The 24,201-nt window shown below is 36.3% G+C and overlaps 1 protein-coding gene across 1 annotated transcript in view; it reads right to left on the bottom strand.

Annotated features, from left to right (window-relative positions):
• The window catches only part of SATB2 (SATB homeobox 2), a 216,511-nt gene that overhangs the window by 122,864 nt on the left and 69,446 nt on the right, over positions 1 to 24,201 (bottom strand). Inside the window, exons 4-5 of the mRNA XM_027866064.1 lie at positions 6,465 to 6,591; positions 4,772 to 4,895 (exon numbers count right to left, since the gene is read on the bottom strand). Of these exons, the coding sequence (XP_027721865.1) occupies positions 4,772 to 4,895; positions 6,465 to 6,591 (251 nt within the window). The remainder of the gene's footprint in view (positions 1 to 4,771; positions 4,896 to 6,464; positions 6,592 to 24,201) is intronic.

Here is a 24,201-nt window from a genome sequence, read left to right as displayed (position 1 = left end):
AAGAAGGTGGGTTATTTAGTTGCCCCTAGTCTCTGACCCAAGTCCCTTGAGAAGTTAACTTGCTCAGTCTTAGAACTACTATCCTGGGGTCAAGTGGCCTTGAGTGATTGCAAACTTACCTATTTTACTACAACAAAACGGCCCCAAACCAGACAGTGCTTCATATCCCACCCAGTCATCCACCCAGGTCATTTTACCGTCAGCTGCCATCAAGCTATGTCTCCTATCTAGCAGGAACTATAATCTTTACAACCACAGAAAAATATGTCAAGTTAAACTATCAAAAAACCTTGGTTGAATATCACAGGGATAGCTATGAAAATCCATTTATAATCACCCATTCAAGTATGTAAGAAAACCAAGTCAATGAACACTGAATCATTCTTTACATAGCCAATTTGAGACACAGCATATATTAATAAAGATTTGGTACAGGTTTTTTAGGAAAGAATGTAACAGTCACTGTTGTTTTAAACATATTTTAAAAATTGTCCAATAAGAAGATACGGTGTGATACATTTAACTTACATATGAATAAATTTTAATCTTTAAATTATACTTTCTTGTTTCAGTTACAGAAGCATTAGATTTCTGATATATATATATATATAATTATTATTATTATTAACATACTACAGGCATACTTCACTTAATAGTACTGATCTTCCAAAAACATGATTTCAGATGAAATAATATTGCAGTAGTGTGTTATGGCACTAAGATCCAGAGTAATGACCATAAATGGGAAATATCTTCCTAGGAAACCAAAAATTTTACTATAAAGGATTTAAATTGATGTTTATAAAGCAATGAGATTATAACAGGATTGCTCTGGAGGGTGAGACTAAGATTACCTGGATGACTAACAAACCTAAGATGTTAAAATCATCATCAAATGTATGCCTGAGGTTTGGGAATACAAACAGCAAAATAGAGGGGAAATAAGGGATGGCTGGCCAAAGGACAAGAATCACAGAATTCAACAATATATTTGGAGTGAGATGCCAATTCTTTCCTCACCAGGAATCTGCTAAACCTTATGTTGATATCTAGCTAGCAAACAGAGTGATATATACAATCAGTGGCTTTAAAAAACAACTATATACATGTAATCTACATATACATGATCATGTGTATACATATATGCTGCTTATATCATACATCCATCATCATGCATGCATTATACACATAACTGAACCCCCTGAGGTAGTACCAGGCAGGACCCACATTCCCACTCCCCATCACTGGCATCCAGCAAGAACCAATCAAAGTCAGCCTCAAGAAGAAACCTCCCTTCCTCTTCCCCACTTCTCCCACTGCAGACTGTCCCAGACCCCACAAGAGTACTTGAAAGGCTTCAACCGACCACAGGTTATGCCAAGAGGGGTGACTACCCCATCTCACCCCAATCTTCCTGGAAATCTCCTTCCTCTTATATTTTTTTTTAACAATCAATAAATATTTATTAAGAACTAACTATGTGTCAGGTACCATGATGGGTACTCAGAATATGAAACAATGAAATTATCTCTGCCTTCAAGCAGCTTACATTCTATTGGAGGTAGAAAATGTGAATATAAATAAACATGTCCAAAGCAAATAAATACAAAGTAAATTTGGGGGGTGGGGCACTGGCCACTAGGGCAATCAGGAGAGGCTTCACGTCCATCTGTGTTATAATTTCACACTGACATTTCCACCCATTCCCTGCTGTTGGGAACCTAGAATCCCCTTCTACACTCCAACCATTAGGACCACCTCCCACTTCCCAATAGTAGTGAGCAGCTCCCATCAGACAGACACTCCACTAGCCTAAGGATTCCTGGACCTTACCATTCACGCTGTAGCTACACTCCACCACTTGGAGGGTGAGTTCCTTAAGAGCAGCAGTTGTCTTATTTTTCTATTTCTATTCCAAGCATTTCACATAGCATTTGGCACAGAAGCCTTTAGTAAATGCTTTTTCATTCATTCTTTAAAAAAACTGGAAGAGTGAATCAATCAAAGTGGCAATAACTTTGAACTTACAGAAGTTTAGCTAAAAATGTAAATGTTCTCATGACTTTTTTCTGTACTTTTATGCTTTACATTCAGAAGCAGTTAGGTATAACAATTAAGTTGATGCTTCTTTGCTACTCCTAATAAGGGCACAAACCTTATAAGTGAACTATTTGTCTAACCAGTTTACTGTCTCTCTGATCCATAACAAATGAAGAGCAAATATTCAAACTGCACTGGTTGCTCTGGATTGGCTGAAGAACAATATAGTTGGGAAGCAAAGATATATTAGACACATTATTGAAGGCTGTGGGTCAGGGCAATTTTATGTGAGGTATTCCTGTCCTTACTTGAGTAACTCAACCTCAGTCAAATTACCTTGTTTTTGGTCCCTTCCTTTGACAAAAATTATATCTACACAAAGCTACTGATTCAAATATTTAGCCTTTTTTTTTCTTCCAGGGCTCAATATAGTAATAAGAGCATTTATGTTTGAACGAACTGATGCATAGTTCCACCTCCTAGATTCTGAATAAGCCACGGAACATTGAGGAGCTAAGTAGAGTGCTCAAGGTGACTAGAGAGGTGATTAAATTTGTGTAATGTATTTACAAAGTTATCAATCTGCTTTTTAAAGAACTGTCCCAGTGGTTTTACCACGTGTCAATCAGCTCCAAGCACCAGACAATCAGATAATGAGTATAAGCTTAAATCAAGCAAAACAGGAGTCAAAACCACTTGATTGTGTTAATGTGGCAGAATCCTCTATTTTGAATAAAAATGTGATGTTTGGCAACCATTAAATCGTTGTTCGCAATGTTTTTCTCATTTCCAAAACACTGTTGGGGTCATTATGTGGACATTTGACACAGACATTCAGATTTACAATTAACAGTGACAACTGAAGTCAAGGTCTACACTGAAATTTCTGTATGTTCTAAGTGTACTGCCTAAAAAACTGATTCATTTGTGTGCAGTTCAGGTGTTTCCCCACATCCAATCAAGGCTCTCTTTGGTTTGGGAGACAGGTGGAAGGCACCTCCCTAACTTGCACAAGGAACAACATAATTTATGATGGCAATTTCCTGTGCCCATATATTTAAAAAAACATATTGAGATTTAGGATAAGTTTGAAAATTTACCCCAAATTTATTCTTTATCTGGCCCCAATTTGTTACAATAACTTCAAATGTTCATTTTGTGTGTGATTTGATAAGCATACAAATCTGTAAAAAAGAAAAATACTAGAAATACAGGCTTTTTGACTGGCAGCCGGGTTCTTGAAGACACCCCAAGAAGCTCCACCCAGACTTTTTAGAAACAGGGAACAACTTTACATCACGAGGGCCTTCTCATATCACACTGTGGGGCAAGCATATTCTACCTCAAAGGATCCAGATTCTAAAATTAACTTTAGGACACACATGTAAAATATTGAGTCAACGTCTATGGTATGTTTTCTGATGGATTCTTCAGAATCATGATATTCATCTTATTATATAATCAGGTTTCTCAGGCTCCCTTCAATTCTTTTTTTTTCTGTTTTTGGGGGAGTCATTTGGGGCTAAGTGACCAGATTTGAACTCAAGTTCTCCTGACTCCAGAACCAGCGCTCTATTCACTGCACCACTCAGCTGACCCACCCTTCAATTCTTAAGTTCAACAGTTTGTACTATCATAGCTCTAAAACTAGAAGAGACCTCAGGGACCATATAGTCTAATACATTCATTTTACAGAAGAGTAAATTGAAGCCTAGGGAAGCAAAACAACCTGTTTAAGGTCACACAGGCCATAAGCTTCAGAGGCGGGATTTAAAGTCAGGTCCTATGACTCCTGAGCTAAACTCTCCTATGCCACAATGCCTCCAATGGAGCTAGCTCACTGGCTAAACCAAGTTCTGAAAATCTCATTAGAAAACAGAATATCAAAAATGGCTTTCTAATGGTGCCGACGTAATAAAAATACATTTCCATTCCAACAGCACCCACCTTGAGCTTCCATAGAAAAATGCTGCCTAGAGCAAGTGCAGACTATGAAAATGAAAAAGGTTTTCTCTCACTCCCTCTCCCCACAATATTAATGAACCATTCATAAGAATGTATGTGTATATGGGTTTTGAAAAAAACTAGCAAAAATAGCAGGAATTAGGTTATAAATAGTTCACTAAAAATTAAGCAGCTAGGGGGCACAGTAGAGAGAATGCTGGACCTGGATTCAAGAAGACCTGAGTTTAAATGTGACCTCAGACACTTACTAGCTGTGTACCCCTGGGCAAATGACTTAATCTTGTTTGCCTCAGTTTCTTCATAATGAGCTGGAGAAGGAAATGGCAAACCATTCCAATATCTTTGCCAAGAAAATCCCAAGTGGGGTCACAAAAAGTAGGATATGACTGAAATGACTAATAGCTATTAGTATATTTTCATATGGAGAAGTTATCTTCAGAAATGTAAAGTAGAAAAACCATGTATGCCCACTGGGAAAAGGCTAAGATTTAAAATATACATATATATATATATATATATATGTATTTGAGAGAAAAGGATTACAAATTGCTGATCCATTACTTTACCATGCCACCATTCCTAAGAGGTCCTGCTTATGACCTACTGGGGCCCCATAAATAAAAGTGAAATACAAGATAGAACATGACCAAACAGAAAATAAAATTTTCATTTCAAAAACCAAAACTGGGGACATCGAGGAAGAGAGAAGGGGAAAAACCCTCATCAATTTTCCGCATTGCTTAGAGCAGCGACTTGCAATACTGACCTGGGAGAGCGGGCATTCTTTGGCTAACGTGCTCTGATTCATCTCTTTGAGCAGCTCCTTTAAGGCATTGCGGACTGTGGCATGGTTCCACTGCTCTGCTGGCAGATCTTCCAACTTTGAACAACTGAAAAACACAAGGGGAAGGATGAGTGAAACAGAAATGTCTACTGCACAATGACTTGCTCTCTTAACAAAAGACCTTCATAGAGTCCCTCTTGGACTCAGACTTTTCCTTCAAGGTGAACTGTTGTTAGGAATTGACCTTGCCAGGAATAGGAGAAAGACCATATATGCCAAGAATGGGATCCAGTCCTACTTCAATGATGTAACATGTGCATGAAGCTGCTTCCTCTGGGGTTTGATGGAGCCCAGTGCGGTCTGTTTAAATCAGGCCACACAAATGCCTGGGAAAAACAGTCACTTTAGACATTAGGCAATGCAACTTTTGGGAGGGGAGGGAGAGAAAGGAGGAGGGAAAAGATATTTTAATTAATCTAGAGATGAAAAGTGGGATGGTTATATGAGCCTAAACATATGTAACAGGATTTTTGTCATTTTAAATTATTGAATACAATGTAAGAAAGTTTACAGAAAATCTTAAATCCTCACCCACTCTAGTACAATTTGAAGACTCTAGTTACACATTCACAGGTTGTCTGTTGAGGTAAGTAGCATCAGAACATTCCTACAAAAGAACAGGGTTGCTAAGACTTTGTAAATAGGCAAGTCTTCTTGCATATTTATTTGATGTTTGTAGTTGCAGAGCATGTGACTTATATTGTCTTATCTGGGTCTTACATAAACCCTGTTTAAGAAAGTTGTTCAAATATTACTGACCTCTTTTTATAGATTAAGGAAACTAAGGCTCAGAAGTATTTGTGACTTGCCCAAGGTCACATCTAACAATTGGCAGAGCATAGACTAGTGTCCACAGCTCTCGATTTCCAACATCAGCATTCATCCACTATACCCTTGCTTTTCCTGAACCCAATTTAACCCTCCCATGCCAATGGGACAAAAAAAAACCAACCCAAATCATTAGTAAATGGCAGGTGATGTCACTGAGGGTGATATTACCAGAAATATTTAAAAGGGAAAAGGATGGATCTACTGAAAAGATACAGCAGTAAGGCAATATGGCAAAATACAGAATAAGTTTAGCTGCATAGTTGTTCGGGATGTCAGAAAAGAGGAAGTAATTGCCAATTCAAGTCAGAGAAATAGTTTTCCTCCTCTCTGGAAAGTCCACTACAGACAAAGGAAAAAGTCTCAAACTCTCAGCTAGTCATCCTAAGCATATTGTAAAAACACAATCTAGCCCCTTCAAAATCCAAATCCTGGAAAAAGGAGAGATGTTTATTTTTCAAATACAATGTGCTAAGCATTTAATCAGACCTGGAGGACCCATTAAATTACAGGTTGTGGAAGTTCCCTTTCAGGGCTGAAGATCTTTAATGATTGATCAAGCTTCCTCCAGGTTCCCACTTCAGTGCTTCAGAAAACAAAATATAAAACAATTGGAATGTAAACTGTAAAGACGCTTGATGAAGCACCTTCTTCCCTTCATTTTCCTTTTCATTTCATCAAAAGCTCTGAAATTAATGAAGACAGGATGTGCTAATCTCTGTAGAAATGCTATGATCGACAGAGCAGCTCAGAGAATAGGAAAGGACAGATGTTCAGAGACACCCACCTTTGTAATTGGATTTTCAATGTCACAACATGATAGACGTCTTGTAGCATGTCGGCTACTGTCGCATCTGGTGCATCAGTCACATAACTGAGGGGGAGAGGATTCCACCTCCCTAGTTTGATTATTCCTGAGCAGGAAAGAAAAAGATAATAAACATTTTTCTGCTATTTATTAAACCTTTTCAATGTTATGGAAGTCATACAATAGTCAGCATTCAAGTACTGATTCAGAGGTATTTTTATATCACAGAGCAATAAGCAATTTCTTTCTGCCTGACAACCGAGCCCACCTCTACAGGAAGGTAAGGATAAAAGATGAGGTTTGCAATCATGGTTCTTAATGTTTTTTCCTATTTGTCTAATTGATTAGAAAACTAAAAAGATATTAAAAATAAAAAGTCTTCTTGCCGTTCCCTAAAGTCTTTATATTCTGACTGAAGACCAACACTAAATATTCTGGACTACTGATTTCGCAGACAAAAAAAATTAAGTAAATACAAGATTTGGTTTTGAATTGAACAAGAAAAATTCCTGTGTGTGGGCTTAGCACGCAGTTACATCCTGACTGTGGTGTGATTCCCAGTGAGAATAGCATTTGGAATTGATGAAGTAGTTAGAGTTCACTTCCAGATCTGTATTTCACCAGCCAGAGGGTTTGCTTTCCTTGGCAAAAAGCAGCAGCACAATACTTGACCACAGATCAAAAAATAGCAGAGTTGCCATCGAGTTCCTTTTTATACCCCAGCTTTTTGTAGTGACAATAGCACCCTTTCTCTGCATGTTTCCTAAAGGAGACTGTAAACACACGCCAACAGAAGAAATAAGATGGTGTATGGGCAGAAAAGCTGGATCTGGAGGCAGAAGTCCCGAGTGTGAAGCTTAGCTCTGCCACTACTTACACGTGTGACCAAACATGAGCGAGCATTTTATCACCATGGACCTGTTTCCTCATTTGAAAAAATGAGAGGATTAAACTAAATGACCTCCAAGGTCTATTCCATTGTCTCTAAGGCAGATTTAATAAAATTTTTACATATTTTACACTATTTATCAAATTAGATCAAATGAGATAACATTTGTAAAGTGTTTAGCACTGTGCCTGGCACACAGTAGGTGCTTAATAAATGTGTGTTCCCTTCCTTGCCCCTTCCTTCCCCCCATTTAGAAACCCTCATAACAGAAATTACATTCATGAAAGAGTCTAAAAGTTGTTTTTTGTTTGTTTGTTTGCTTTTAAAGGGAGGGAAGAAAATGTGAGATTATTATTGAGATGATACTGTCATGGCCAATTCATGATGGTTGGGATCCATGCAGTACTGATGAAGTTAAAGATATAGCACTCATTTTCTCCAAACAAGACAGCTTTTTTATTCATATGAAACGCCAATCTGATGGTCACAATTTTATTAGAAACTACTTACTCTATTCTACAATTAAATTTCATTGATAGATTAGAAGTAGGCCAATCGAGTGGCTTAATATCACAAGTGATGTCATTATAAATGCAGCTATAAACTACTAAACCTAAGTTTTCATTATCAAAGATAGAGGGCACCTGAATACTGAAATAGATTTAATAGAACATCGCATCGCATAAATATCAAGCTACTGGGCAATATTGCAATAATAGGAAATGAACTTTCTGGAAAGGGTAGGGCCTGTCCAAGACTGAATAAATGAATGTGTAATGCTTGACATAATGCTTGAAAACAGGGAATAAACAGAACAAAAATATTAAAATGATGCACTGTTTCAGTATTAAGATTTAACAATCTGGTGCTGAATATGCTGCAGTATAAATAGTGCCTGGACTCAGATCCAGCAAAGTAACACAGATCTCATTCATATCGCCGTATGTCTCTAGTTCTGGCTCCTTAAGACATATTTCCCTTGCCAAGAAAAGCTGTTTTTCTTGTGGGGATAGTTTTCTTAACATTCTCTCTCATGACAATGAAAAGTGCATAGCACACAACATACATCAGCCAAGAAGTGAACATCAAGAGTCCACCAGCCAGTCACATAGTGAGACGTGGTTTAGTTGCTTTTATTCTCATAAGTTATGTCAAAGTCAAAAACAAGCCCCCCTAAAAAGATAACACAAAACATTTCAAAGAATACATACATACCTATTTTTAAAACCACTCTTCAGTTTTAAATGTCTTTTTTTTAAGTTAGTATGCATCCCACAGATAGCCGATAAGATGCATTTAAATTGATCCCATTTAAAAAGCCTTTTTTTTCCATTCAATTACAGACAGCACAAAAAGAGAATTCCATCTGCAAGTATGTGCTACTGACAGTACTGGAGAGGAGAAGAAAGGGAGGGATGATTACTAAGGTTATTTCAGTTACTAAGAATGAATTCCACACTGGAAATGATCCTCTGTACTAAAAATCAGACTGCAAAGCTCTATGAGAAATAACATGCAAATTGCCTTACAGGAAATGTTGACTTTTACTTAGACTGATTCCCTACCTATCTTCATAAGGACACTGTTTTGGCTGGAATAACGCACACACACACACACACACACACACACACACACACACACACACACGTGTTACAAAACGTAATGCCTTCACATAGAACACCTGCCTCAGGTTCTTTACATCTTGGAACGAAGCTGCTGACTTGTGTTATTTTCTCAAGCAACTTCATGTGGTATGCGCATTTTCCCCCATACCAAATTGCACTTACCTACATAGTGGTTAGGAGCCTTGGTTTTAGAGTAGTGTATAGGTAAAGGATCTTAGGTCAATGCAGTAATGTTGTCCAGTTTGTATTTGCTTATTTGAACAGATTTTTTTTCCTATGAATGTTTTTTACCTAATCTACACGTGCGAATCCTTTTTATAGTTACATTTTAGAACTCTCTTTCCATTTCACACACTTTAATAACACATTATTTGAAATACTAATTAAGTTTTAGCCTGGGGAATTTATTACTGTTTAAAGAGAAGGTGAAGTCTTTCAAAAGATGTTTACTCAAGGACTTTTTATGGGTTCGTTACCTATTCTTCCCTAATTCACTCATTTACCTTTCGAGGACCTCCTAGTTTCTTTAGAAAAGTATAACAAAAGGTCCAACATCAATTATTCCCTCTGTTTCCAGCATCTTCAATCTTTCCCTCTCCACGGGTCCTTTCTCTTCCAGCTAACATGCTCAAGTGTCCGCTATTCTAAAATTTTTTAAAATTCCTTTCTACAGAACCTTCCACACATAGTAGAAGGTTTTCTTCTTTCCTAACGTTCTGCTGCCAAGCTCTTAGTTCACATTCGTCATTTCCACTCCCTCTTTTGTTCCCTACAGTCTGGTTTCTGTACATTCTACTACTGAAGCTACTCTCTTGAAGGTCACCACCGATGATCTCACAGGAGCCATATGCAAAAGCCTTCTCTCTCTGTTTCATGCCCCCATGGGATCACAGAACCCAAGAGTAGAAAAGGAACGGAGATGAAATCTAGTCCAACTCATAATGGAATAAGAATGCGCCATACCCAACAAGTGGCCATCCACTTGAAGACCTCCAATAAAGGAGAGTCCGCCACCTCCTGAGGCAAGCCATTCCACTTCCATGCAACTTTAAAGACCGCATGGTGTGTGTGTGTGTGTGTGTGTGTGTGTGTGTGTGTTACATCAAGTCTGATTTGTCATTTGGAAAACTCTACCAATTTCTCCCAGTTCTGCCTTATGGGGTCAAGTGAAACAAGTCTAGTTGCTCTTCTACATTACAGGTTTTCAAACACTTGCATCTTTTATCCTTCAGCTTTTGAAACTGTTAACTATATCCTCTTTGGTTTTCCTCCCTTAAAACTTACATGGTACTGTATTATCACTGATAATCCCGTACCTCCCTGTATGCTCTTTCTTTTTCTTCAGCATTTACTTTTCCTTCTCCTCCTATCCTCTAAATCAGGGGTGGGAACCTGTGGCCTTAAGGCCACGTGTGGACCTTTAGATCCTGAAGTGTGGCCCTTTGACTGAATCCAAACTTCACAGAACAAATCCCCTTAATAAAGGGATTCTGTAAAACTTGGACTCAGTCAAAAGGCTGTACCCAAGGACCTAGAAGGCCACAATGTGGCCTTAAGGCTGCAGTTTCCTCATCCCTTCATTTGGCATGCCCTAAGGTTCTGGCCTCAAGCACCTTTTCTTTTCTCATTCCAAGATACATCAATATCTGCATTTCACGGAGGACCTCTACATAGGAACTCCCAAGTCAGAGAGAGGTCCTGACTTTATTCCTGAGTCCTAGTCCCACATTCCCAACTGCCAAAAAGATATTTCCCTCTGAATATTTTGCCAGCTCCTCCAATTATACACTTTCAAAAATGAACTCATCCACCACCCCAAATCAAGTCAGCCTGATGGCTTCCTTATTTCTAATAAAAGTGCCATCATTCTCCTGGATACTCTGACTAAAATATGGGAATGATCATAATCTGTGTTTATGAAGAAGTACTTAAGAAGTATGACCTTTCAAATTGTTACTAGTTCACATATAAACAAATCTCCTTGATCAACTTTATTGTTTCTAACAGGAATTTATCACCATCATTAAATATTTACTAAGTTCCTATGTTCTGGATACTATGATAGCTGGATAGGTACTGTTTGAAATCTTTGATTCCACATTACAGAGCTCAGTTTGGGAGCTGAAGTTCAACAAAGTAGTTTTTAATCACCTTAATTTAGTGCAACAGAAATTAAAATCACATATGTTTGGACAAAAACTTTCAAAAAATCAAGTACCCAGCCATATCTTAAATATCTGTCACATGGCCGATATTTGTTTTAAAAAATAATTATGCTTATTTGAGTGATTTTTACCCCAAGAAACTAAATATTAGACTAAATGGCTATAAGTTATTACAATCAACCTCTTACATGTAAAAATAGTGATAATTGTTTCATTTCAACTATTAGACATTAATTAGCATTTGGGTTTTTTTTTAATTTAATACCACTTTCTGAGGATGAATTAAAATCCACATATAATTTAATCAAAAGGTGAAAGGGCTTTTATCATCCAATAAATATTATATATTCAATTATTTTTGAGTGTCCATAATATATTACACTGTTTTAGGGTTTGCAGGGGACAATACATACATACATATACATATATATATGTGTGTGTGTGTGTGTGTATATATACATATATATACACATATATGTATATTCCCTGCCCTCAAGAACTTTCCCATGCTTTTCAACTTTTATTTTATCCCGTTTTAACATTTTTCAAAGAATTTCCATATATATAAATGTATACACATATGTGTATGTAATATATACATATATAGAGAAAGAGATGGATATGTGTATATACATATATACACATATACATATATATATGTGGAAGTACCTTGAACATATATAATATGTGTGTATATGTAAAGTCTGATTTTGTCCTAAAGTCTTGAACTTCTAAAACATAATGACTCCAAGCAAGAAATAATAATCTAAAAAGAGGTCTGACCAATTGGTTTCATGCATTCATTCAATACAGTTTTGCAAGTCAATATGTAAGATACTAATATCAGCAAATTCTATCTTTGCCGTCAAGGAACATGCCCTCTAGTAAAGTAGCTGATCTCTGCTAACCAGATCGCCTAGACACTCATATAATATTGTCGCTGGAGGAGAACTCAGATTATTTACTCCAACATCTCTCATTTTCAGATAAAGAAACTGATGCCCAGAGAAGTAAAGACATTTGCCTGAAGTCACATAAATCAGAAGCAGAGTTGACATTTGGGATTTCTAACTCCTAGCCTAGTGTTCTTTTTACTACACTATACACAAATCTAGTGCTCTTTTTACTACACTATACACTCACCCTAGAAACTTTCTTCTATCACCCATAATACAAAGATAAGAAACACCCCCTTTGTTAATAAAGCAGGCACCAGTTAGGTTAAAAAAAAAAAGGTACATAAATGGATCAACTAACAGAAAAGCAGCACAGGCAGAAGAGCTCTTGATAACACACACACACACACACATATGTATATATGTATACATATATATGTATATGTACATATATATGTGTGTATATATATATATATATATATATATATACTGTTTGCTTTGATAAATAATAAACCTCACTATTACAAATTATTAAACTTGAGCTTTTGCTTTCAGGAACTGACTTAAAACTGTGGATAATGTTGAACTTTCTGCTTGATAAAACTTGTCTTACTGAAGCTCTGCATCATGCTGGGAGGAAAGCCACCTATTTTAAGTCGAATTCAAATTGTTTTCAATAGCTATAGAGAGCAAGATTAAACATGAGCTACCAGTGACAAAGCAACCTGAAAACTGGATCAGACAAAGTTCCTACAGGATCCCAGATAACAAACAGGTCTAGAGTTGGAAGGGACTTTGGATTTCAGTCTAGTACTCTACAGTTGAGGAGACTGACCTGACCAAGGTCACACAGGTAGTAAGTATGAGAGGTAGAATTGGAATGCAGGTCCTCTAAATCAAGAGCCAATGCTCAATAAAGTGCAGACAGGACTCTAACCTTCATTAAAAATGTTTTTTAATTTAAATTCTTGTAATTCTACCACTGTTCATTCTTTCTTTTGTAGCTGGACAACCATGATTATCTTCAAATTAAGGTAGTGTATGCTTAGTACCTATTCTGTTCACTTGGGCCCTCAACTTGATTGACATAGAAAATGAGAGAGCAATATATGAATATGTTTGAGTTTTATACAAGAGATTTTGCATTTTTTCTCTTCAAATCAGTGGGAAAACTATCTTGCCTTTCTGTGATGCATTTACTTTTCTCTTCAAAGAATCTTCCTGTGTCACATATTTAAAGTGATCTTCATAACCCTTAGATATGTAATCACTACTCTTTTAATATATGGGGAAACTGAGGCACCAAGAGATTACTAGAATTAGAATTTTAGAGCTGAAAGGGGCTTTGGGGAACTTGAAGTTCCATCTCCTCACTTTTCAACCACTCACCCTAGAAACTTTCTTCTATCACCCATGATACAAAGATAAGAAACACCCCCTTTGTTAATAAAGCAGGCACCAGTTAGGTTAAAAAAAAAAAGGTACATAAATGGATCAACTAGCAGAAAAGCAGCACAGGCAGAAGAGCTCTTGATAAAGGAGGTCTACAGTGTATCTCAAAACAAAACTCACGGGCCTATTTTTTAAGTTAAGAATACAGAGACCAGCAAAGGTAGTTATTAGAAGCATTTCTTGTTACTGTGTAAAAATGTCATTTTACAAATAATTTCCCTTTAATCCAGGTGCATTTTAACATTGATTTTAATAGCACAATGAAAACTTAGCCCAGGGAAATGAAACAGTGGCATTAATATCCAAAAGCTTGTGTTTATATATTTCATAACTCCCTGGTAAAGATCTCTACAAATGCCAGTCAATAAAAACTCTGGTCTCAGAATAACTAAGCCTTGGGGCTCCCAGTTCACTGCATTATTTCCACAATACACCAACTGCTGATGAGGCCCCTTGTAAGATGGGTAGACCCTTGTGACACTGATTGCATCTGTTTATCCTCTTCAGAGTGGTCTTGTCCCTATGCTGGAGCATATAATTTTCTGTTGTTCAGCTGTGCTTTGTTAAAGAAATTAAAAACTGTCTGTCCTATATAATAAGAACATAGAATTATTTATCCATAAATCAGTTCACAGGAAATCACTACCCAGCAGTATATAATAACTCAGCCTATGTTTCTAACCTGTGGCCTGCCTGTAGTATATCATCAAACCATAGAAGCATAAAGGCATAATTTGTAGTTATTATTGTTAAACCAGTGTTGGGAATGACTTTTCAAGGAAGAAAGAGAAAGTAGTAACAATGAACGTGTTTTCTGAGTGTATATATTTTCCATTTTAATACTACTTATTATAATTAACCAAACTCTTCAATATACTCTAGGTTAATTCTCAGGGCTCAATATATTTTAAATGGCTTATATTGGTGTGGAGGTGGATGGAAAATGAAATAACACTCTTCAGTGTTTTATATGATACCAGGAACTTTATGAATCCTAATGAATAAAACCCACAAGATCCTTTTCAGGGAAGTTGCCCATTGACATATTGGTGAGTTAGTAACAATACTCCTAATCCTATGTTATAACAATACCCCCCAAAAAAAACCAACCACCAAACTCTATACTATAATAAATAATTCAGAGACAGGCAAGAATAAATTATGAGATTTTATTGTGATGTAAACATTATCTAAAATCAACAAGTACACCCACACCTTTTGAATGAATAATATCCTGTCCCAGCAGACAACTGTACATGTACCACTTGAGGAATTATTCACAAAGGGAAGCCAAACAGTTTAAAGGCAATGTTAGGTGTTTGAGGGCTTTTCTGACTCTGTGTATAATAAAGGAACTTTCTCTCCTGATAAGAGCACTTATTTTTATTCCTTTATAACCTAGACCTCTCTTACTGCAAGGGAAATGACCACCTGAAAGGTCATGAAGGTCATGAAGCTAAACAGCAAATTTTAAACCTGTCAGGATAAAAAAAAATACTAATGACATGTAGCTGCACAATCAAGCTTTCATGGTTTTTCAGAGTTGACTGTTTCTTGCCTGAATCTAAAGTCTTCTAATTGAGATATATATATATATACACATATGTAATTAGATATACACACATATGTGTATATATATATAGTGTGCATATATATGTGTATTTATATACATTTATATACAATGTATGTATATGTGTGTATGTATACACACACACATATATACAGGACCATTTTGGTGCCTGTAACTCTATACGTGGCTTTTACATCTTACCATGTAAAGATTTTGTCTCATGTAATAGATGCTGCTTCACATTTGGGAAACGTTATGTTATAACCCAGACTTTTATTAGATTATTTAATATAAGCACTAAGTAACAAGGCTAAATTAATAAAGACCCTATGAAAAAAGAACAGAATTTCCCAAATTAAATAAAACTTTCTGAAGTTGGTATTTCAGAAACCTTTATTTAATTTTCAAAATTCCAATTCTTTTGAAAAACAGCCAAAATATTGGTCAGGATATGGAAAAAACATGGCTGATGTTCACTTATTTATTTCATAAGATTGTTGTTTAAAATGGAATATAACAAATGAAGACTATGGCATTGCACAAAATTACTTAAGTTCTATTCTTTCCAAAATTTTATTCATCAATCTACTACCATAAGGTAAAAAATATTTCATCTAGCACGTATTTTCATATTTTATGTCCTAAAATGAACAGAACACTTGACATAAGCTTTGCTAATGGACTAATTTTTGGAAGGGAAAGGTTAAAGATGATTTAGTTTTCCCTTCGTACTGAAAAATATTTTGATACAAAGGATTTTCCTTTCATTATTTTGCGTGGAAAACAATAAACTAAAAGTAACCAGATTTATAGCAAAAAGTTTACTAACAAATATGCTACACTGCATTTTAGCAGATGCCATTCATAACTCAAATTATGCCAGTGTTCTCAGAGGCTAAGAACTATCAATGGGAATTTTAAAATACCGTTGCTTTTCATTTCTTCATGCCAATTACATGTATTCCCTCTGCCAGTGGCTGAGACTTTCCAACAGTATTTTCTTTAGGAGCTCAGTGTTTGGAGGACACGTAATCACTGTATTCACCACAGTTGTGAACCTCATCTACTACATAGATTGTGCAATTTATATATTGTAGTCCTCCTCCTGATGCACATTGTTTTCTATTTCTATAAGATAGGGTGACAGTCTATACTATAATAGCATGCTGAATGTTAAAGAAACTGCTGCTATTGGACATGAAGGCAAAAAGTATACTTAATTTGCATTTTATTTTTTTTTTTTCATTTTTCAACTCAACTGATGTCACAGTGATTTTTTGAGAAGCTATAAGCCAATGCTTTTCTTTTGGTGTTTCTGAACAAAAGGGTCCCTTAAAAAATATCCTGCGAAAAAGGAAAAAAATTTAAACACTTGGCAGCTCCTTTACTGTCTAGGTTCTAATGTATTTAAGTTGATAATGTGCCTTTTTTCACATTTTCCTATCCTATTTTCTCATCTCTTTTGTGGGGATACTCAAGAAGTTAAATGAATAAAGAACCCTAAAAATGTCAAACCTTTCAGAATGTCCAGTAGATGGAAGTTTTTCCTTTAGGTTGCAGGGATAAGTAATCATTTGTCTGGATTATAATGTGATACTAATCATTTTCCCCAAGTTTTTGGTTACAAGTGACTGGCCTAGAAGACTTCTTAAGGCCACTCCCAGCTCTATAACCATAAGAAAAATGTCACTCCTTAGTGGTCAATATTTACCAAGTTCCCAAATTCTATATACTACCAGTTTACTCCTTTTGCTTCCTTTATCTCTTTCTCCATCAAATCTGAGCCTTGAATATGAAGCATTTTTTCTTTATTTTATATTCAAAAAAGATACTCCTGCATGAAAATGTAAAACTCATCTCTCATATTATATAAGCTATACAGGAACAAGATGAAAGGGGCCTGTTGACCTTGAACTCCATGAGAGCAAAGACCATGCCCAGCTTAATTATTTATCTTTTTCCATCTAGCACAGTGTTTTTCTCTGTATAAGAATCTAGTGTGTGGTTTCTTTTGAACTAAACAAATGGATGATTCAAGCAGGTCTAACTTTAAAGACATCAAACCTTTCTCTGAATTGATTAGAAATGCGACATGCTAGAAAACTTTCATGTCCTAGTGGTTTATCTGGGTTTGTCTCCAGAGACACACAGCCTACGTTCCAGGAGAAACCTCTGATAAGCTAATTAACATAGAGATTTTTGAGGCATAACTGGCTATGTAGTTGCCACAAACATGAAAAATAAAGCCAGGTCATCTGCTGAGACCTGCCCTAGTCTCATGATGCCTATTTCTAACATCTGGAGATGATCTGGAAGGCTCCAAAGCTGAAAAATTATGTCCCCCAACATCTGCATGAGATGAAGTAGGAGATGAAGAAGCTAAGGAAATCACAGAGCCAGTGTTTGAGCTCTGTGATAATTTGCCACAAACAGTTGTTTCCTTGAGAGAAGCTTCTCTTGAAAAGTTCCCTGATGTTACTATTCAAAGCAAGCAGAAGGAATAAGGAAGTTGTGCATGTCTAAGTCTGAGATGTTTATTTTCCAGGAGTAGAGGGTAGAGGTGTAAATTATTTTAAGTCCACAATTGAACTGGCATGAAAAAGATCTGACCTGGGTTAAAAGATAGGTAAAAATTATGAATGACAGTGTTTTATGGGTCAGTAAACTTTCAAAACTATTTACCATCTGTTTTAGAGTATAAGCTACTGGAGAGCAGGGGTCATGTCTGGTTAATTTGATTTATACAATTCCAGCACAGCACCATGAGCCTGTGGTGGCGACCTAAAAAAAACAGGTGATTATGACTGTGACATGATATGACATCCATTTATGATTACCAAAATTTTCGCAAGGTAAAAGAGGTGAAAATAAAGTTGAAGATAAAATAAAAATCAACAAAAAGTAAAAAACCACCTTTCTTTAGGTTAGAGAAAAGCATGAATCTCATTCATTGACCACTACGTTACTTCAATGTATCTGCTGAAACAATTACATCACTTAAATGTGGAATGGCTTAACAAAACATCCACAGAAATATGTACCTCATCTTCAGGGACTTGGTTATCCTTATTAAAAAAAAAAAGCATGTCAAGCTTTCAAAAATGTGAGAAATAATGTCAATATTCATTTGGTGTATTGATATTTTTTCTTTTATTCAATTACATTTTTTTCAAAAATAGTATGCAGCTAGCTTTTTGTTACTTGAGGTGACTTCATTTTTAAACTTTTAAAAAATAGTAAACAATTTCTAAATTCAGAGGAGTTGATGATGTGCCAGTTAACTAAGCAAAGCAACATGCAATGGCATACCAAGCAAGCAAAAAAAAAAATGCAGTCAATGTTACTCAAATCAGGGTTTTTTTTTTTAATGTAACATTTTGCTGAGCAACAATTCTAGCTAAAAGGACAAAAGTTGCTTCCTGTAGACCCTTGTTACTGTTGTTCAGTCATTTCAGCCGTGTCCAACTTTTTGTGACTCCATTTGAGGTTTTCCTGGCAAAGATACTGCAGTGGTTTGCCATTTCCTTCTCCAGTTCATTTTATAGATGAGGAAATTGAGGCCAACAGGGATAAGTGACTTGCCCAGGGTCACATAGCTAGTAAATGTCTGAGGCCAGATTCGCACTCAGGAAAATGAGTCTTCCTCCCTCCAGGCCTGGTGTTCTGTCCACTGTGCCACCTAGCTACCCTGTCAGGCCTTGGCAGACTACATTTACGTGAACGAATACAAAAGCTAATTATAAACTAAGTAACACATTTGTTTTGAAGAGATTTTTATGCTTAAGAAAAAAAAGTCATACAACCTTTAGATCATATTGGTGATGACTAGATCAACTTTCTGCTTCTATAGCATCAAGGTAATGAAATGAATGATGCAGTTATAACTATGAATCTGATAAATGGATACATCCTCTGTAGAAGTGTCTTTCATCTAGCTCTATATGTGGGACAAAATGGAAAAGGAACAAGGCTTACCAAAAAAACCTAACTTTTTTTTTATCTTCCATATTTAATTTCACCAAGATGAATGAACATTGGTTTATTCAAGCAAAAATAGAAGTTCCTTTTATTAGAAATCCAGTGATTTTCTCCCCTTGATAATACATTTAAGAAGGCTTAGGTGGGAAAACAATGCAAATGGTTTCTAGGATCCCTTCCAGCTTTAAATCTATTATCTAAATTATGCATTCAGTGAATGTGGTCTACCACAACATTTTAGTCTTAGACAATTCGTAAGGAAGCAACAATTCACAATTATTACAATAACTAGAAGTCGTAATGAATTACTATAAATCTTATTTAAAAGTGACATATTGATACCTCTTCCTCCCCCTTTAGGTTTACATTTCCTCAGAGCTTTAAAAAAAAAAAGCAGAAGGGGGAAATCAGTGGTGTCACAAGATTTCATATTCTGATCCCTGAGAGATAGTGTTGGAAAAAGGCTCCTGCCCCTATCTCCCAAAGGAATCTGGTACCTTATGTCTTTATCTTTAACCCCTAGAGTTTTGATTTAATTCCAAAATAAAACTAACACCATGAATGATGTTTCATTGCAAATCCCATATAAAACAGCTGTCATTTTTTCCCATAGGTCTTCTAAAAGGAAAGGAAAGAAACAGAGACTGTACATATGTTCAGGCATACAGGACTAAAGAATCAAATTTTGCAGAAGTTTCTGCCACAGGTCTTTCCATTTCAAATGTTCTTTAAAAGAAACAAACATTATGCACACATTTTACCAAATTATTGGTAGAGACATAAAAATATTCATTTGTAAAAAAAAAGATTAAGGGCAGGGACTATTTCAATTTTGTCTTTGTAATAGTACTTGACATATGGGAGGTGCTTTGAATTGCCTATATTTATGTTAAATCTTATATAATGATGGAAAAAACACACTGATTAAGTAAGGGAGGTTTGTATATCTTCCTCCTCATCCTCAATTGTAGCTATCTCAATATTGTTTTATTGTTGTGATCATTTTACAACCAGCCCACCAAATATGCACTATGACAAAGCAGCTAGGTGATCCTCCCTTTCTCCCTGCCCCCAATAACATAAAGATTAAGATGCAGTGGCGAAATTGGTAACAGAACAAATGCATTTCCAATTCCTGATTAAGCAAAACTTTCTACTATACTATAAAATCTAGGTCAGTTAAGAGACCATAGAACACTCACAAATTTGTCATGCCTTTCAAAGGTGGTTGTATTTCAAGCTAGCACAAATAATTAATGTGAAACATGATCATTTTCTAGACACATCCTTCCGCCAGTAAAAATTATCTAAATTTTTTAAATGTCATCATCACATAATTTTTAATGTTTATTATTTTGCCAAATTCTATTTAAAATTGGGCAGCAAAAAGATGTGGGTCCGTATCCTACCATCAAATAACTTTTTATATGAATTCTTCAAGAAACCAAACACATTTCTACTGTATCACTTTACTTTTTTTTGAAGGGGGTATGAATCATAGACTCCCAGAACAGGAAGCGTCCTCAGAAACGATCTAGTCAAATTTCTGTGCAGGGCAGAAATCCCATCTACACAGTTCCCAATAATGGTCATCCATTCCCTGCTTAAAGACATCTAGTACAGACCCCCTACCTCCCAAAGCAAACCATTCTGCTTTTGGAAAGTTCTACTTCCTAGGAAGTTTTTCCTCATATGTAGCTGAAATCTGCTTCTCTGGGACTTTCACACCCATAGCGCTTCCTTTTGCCTTTTCCACCCCAGCAAAGCAAGTGGAATCCTTCTTCTGGGTATCACAAAGATATTAAAATATCTGAAGCCAACCAATGTTCCCTGTAAGTTTTCCTCTTCTTCAAGTCTAAATCCCTGTGTGCTGTAATTGCTCATTACATAACATACTTTTGAGTCCTCCGTCACCACCTTGGTCACTCTCCACCTTATCTAACCTTTACTGAAATGCGGCTCCCAGAACTAAACACAATACTACTCAAGATATGGTCTGACCAAGGTAAAGTACTACAGGTCTAAAACCTCTTCATCCTGGGCACTATGACTCTAACTGATTGAGCCTAAGATCACATTAGCATTTGGGGTTGCCGTATCACACTAAGTCATATGGAGCTTGTACACCCAAGTTTTTGTTTTTCATTTGAACTATTATTCAGCATGAACAGTTGTCTAGTTACATCCTAGGTCTTTTACTTATGCAATAAAGTATTTGAAAATAGATGATGAATCTTTAGGATTTACAAGGTATTTCATATGCACTGCCTTAAAACTACTCTAGTTAGATGCAGTTACTACACAGATACCATGTTGCCCATTTTTTAGATGGAGACACTGAGGCACAGAATAGTTGTAGCTTGCCTGTGGTCACATAGTTATTATTAAATGTCATGGAGAAGCCTCAGGTCTCTCCTGATTGAAGGTCCAAAACATTTTATACTACACGGTGTTGCTTCTGATTTAAACTCAAGTATGAGATTTTACATTTATCCCTATTAAACTTTATTTTATTAAATTTAATCCAGTATGCATTAATCACTTAATATGGTGTACAGAGTAGTTTGCTAGGTCCTGAGGTAGTTGAGATAAGACACTCTCTGTCCTCATGGGAGTTTAACTCCAACAGGGAGATAGGAGAGATACAAAATAACTCTAATAAAGTATTTAAGAAGGTGTGTAAGACCTAATGGAGAGGAGATTTCATTACTGATTGAAGTGATCAGGGAAGTCTTCCTGGAGGAGGTGTCATTTTTAGTTGAATTTAGGTAGGAATTTAAAAGGCAGATAAGTGGATAGAGGGCATGTTTAGATAAAGGGAAAAGCATGAAAAAAAAATCACATAGTTGGGAAAGCAGAAGGAAGACCATGAATACTTCAGGTCAGCAGAAAAAAAGGGAAAAAAATTAAAAGGTAGAGCAGCACCAAATTATGGAGAACACTGAAACCAAGGGTAAGGATTCTAAACTTTCCTCAAGCGGAAATCAAGTAGACGAGTGCCACGGTCAAGTCAACAAACAGATAGGACTAATACCCAAGTGAATGTTGGTGGGATAAGTGGGGAGAAGGAAAAGTAGAAGCTGGAAAATCTTTTCAGATCTCAATTCTGACTTCCAATATATTTGCTAGCTTTCTAGAACCAGCTTATCACAAATTTGATAAGCATGCCATGCTTTTTTCTAAATCAGGGACAAAAATTCCAAACAGAAATGAGCCACAGTCAAATCTAAATCCCCCAAATAGGACATTCCACTAGAAGCCTCCCTTCAGGTTGATTCATGTTCATTAATCCCAACTGTTTTGGTCTGGTCATAGTACAGTTCTGAAAACACTACGTTATTGATTCGGCCTACTCTTTTTATCTTTTGTAGGATATCAGTGACTGAATATAAGTTTAATGTTAAAAGAAACACGCCTTTTATTCTCACACAAAATAGATTTTTGAAGTCATTATCTTGAGAACTCATGAAGGAAATTTTTATGAAACATTCATAGTTACTTCTCTCTAGGATTCCTCTCTAACCATGCCAGAGTGGGAAAACTCGAGACATGGTACTTTCCTTGGTAATATGGATATATATGCAACAGAAAGTAAATTTAGACTTTATTCAAAAGAGATATTGGCCATGCCATATTTTCTGCTTCTAGTTTGGGTCACATTTAGATGACTGACTTAGATTCTTAAGTCTTTGTTAACCATTTTACTTTGTTTGCCCAATGTCTGGAGATAGATACAGACTAGTGGTAGGGCCCGATCTTCATTTCCTACCCAGATGCACTTTTTCTGGGCTTCTCTATGGTGCCTCAGGAACTTCCGCATTCTTCAGGATTACATCAACCCTAGAATGTATGCCTCATCCGGACTGCCCACAGGGCTGGGAGTGAAAAGTTTCTCCCAGAACCTTCACTTCAGTAGGGTGCCCAGGTCACCCATCTCTTCATTTCCTACCAGGTATGCTCCTCTGGGCTTCATCATACCCCAGGCCTTCCCTTCTTGCTTTTCAGTTTCCTTTTTTTTTTTTTTTTTTTGCTTTGCCTTCATCCATTAGATTGTTAAGCTCCTTGAGGACAAGGACTGTCTTTCTTTTCCTTATTTGTATTCTCAGCACGGAGCAGAGTGCCTGAAATATAGTAGGTGCTTAATAAATGCTTACTGACTGACTAATCTTTATTTTGCATAGTAATAATAACAATAATAACAGTAACAATGGCATTTAGTATAGCACTTTAACATTCGCAAAGTATTGTATGTGCTGTTATTTAATCCTTACAATTACCCTATAAGGTAGGTGCTATTATTATCCTCATTTACAGATGAGGAAACTGAGGCTGAGGTTAAGTGACTTGCCCAGAGTTACACAGCTGAGGCAGTCTGAAGCAGGATGTGAACTCAGGTCTTTCTGACTCCAAACATAGCATTCTTACTCATTGTGCCACTTAGCTGCTTTTCCTTTCTATCCATAAAATATTTGTGTTCATACAGATATTTAATATTTTTAGAGTATAGCCATAAAATCATGGCTAATAATTCCCTATTTATTTTACCTATCATTTCTTAGCTTGGGGTATCTAATGCATCATCTACTCTACTCTGAAAATTATCTAGAGTAACTGCTGGACTGATGCAGCAAAATAACTACCAAGATCAAAAAACTCAAATGCCCACATTCTTTCTATGTAATTTCAAGGTACACATTCCCTTATAATCTCCCAGAAAGTCCTATGATTGGGTAAAACAAACAAAAACATGGCATTTTGCATATTAACAGTAGGGATAAATTCCCTCAAAAGTAGATACAGTGACAATGGAGGTCCCCTAAGACGAATTTCTAGAAATCCCAACTTTCTTAAAGGCTAGTCCAAAAGAAAGTGGGAGGAGAAGAGGGGAAGAGAGAAGAGAATGGAAAGCAGAGTAACAAATGCCTAGCTCTGATCTCCCTCACCTGCAAAAAAGGTACCTGTCATAGTGTGTAATTTGACTCTTGGTGATTAAGGAGGAAACAAACTCCATTGTAACTTATGCCTAAAAAGTACAATTGAATTATAACCAAGAAAGGGCTCAGACTTTGCCCAGCTGAAGGCCATATTAGCAACTTGACAAGAGCCTGAGGGCCATACCTAATCTGCATAAAATGGAGCAG

Source organism: Vombatus ursinus, unplaced genomic scaffold (genome assembly GCF_900497805.2).
Source record: "Vombatus ursinus unplaced genomic scaffold, bare-nosed wombat genome assembly UNPS02014779.1, whole genome shotgun sequence".
NCBI lineage: Eukaryota > Metazoa > Chordata > Mammalia > Diprotodontia > Vombatidae > Vombatus > Vombatus ursinus.
Note: the sequence above shows the minus strand (reverse complement) of the source record. Positions and strands in the feature narration are given on the sequence as shown.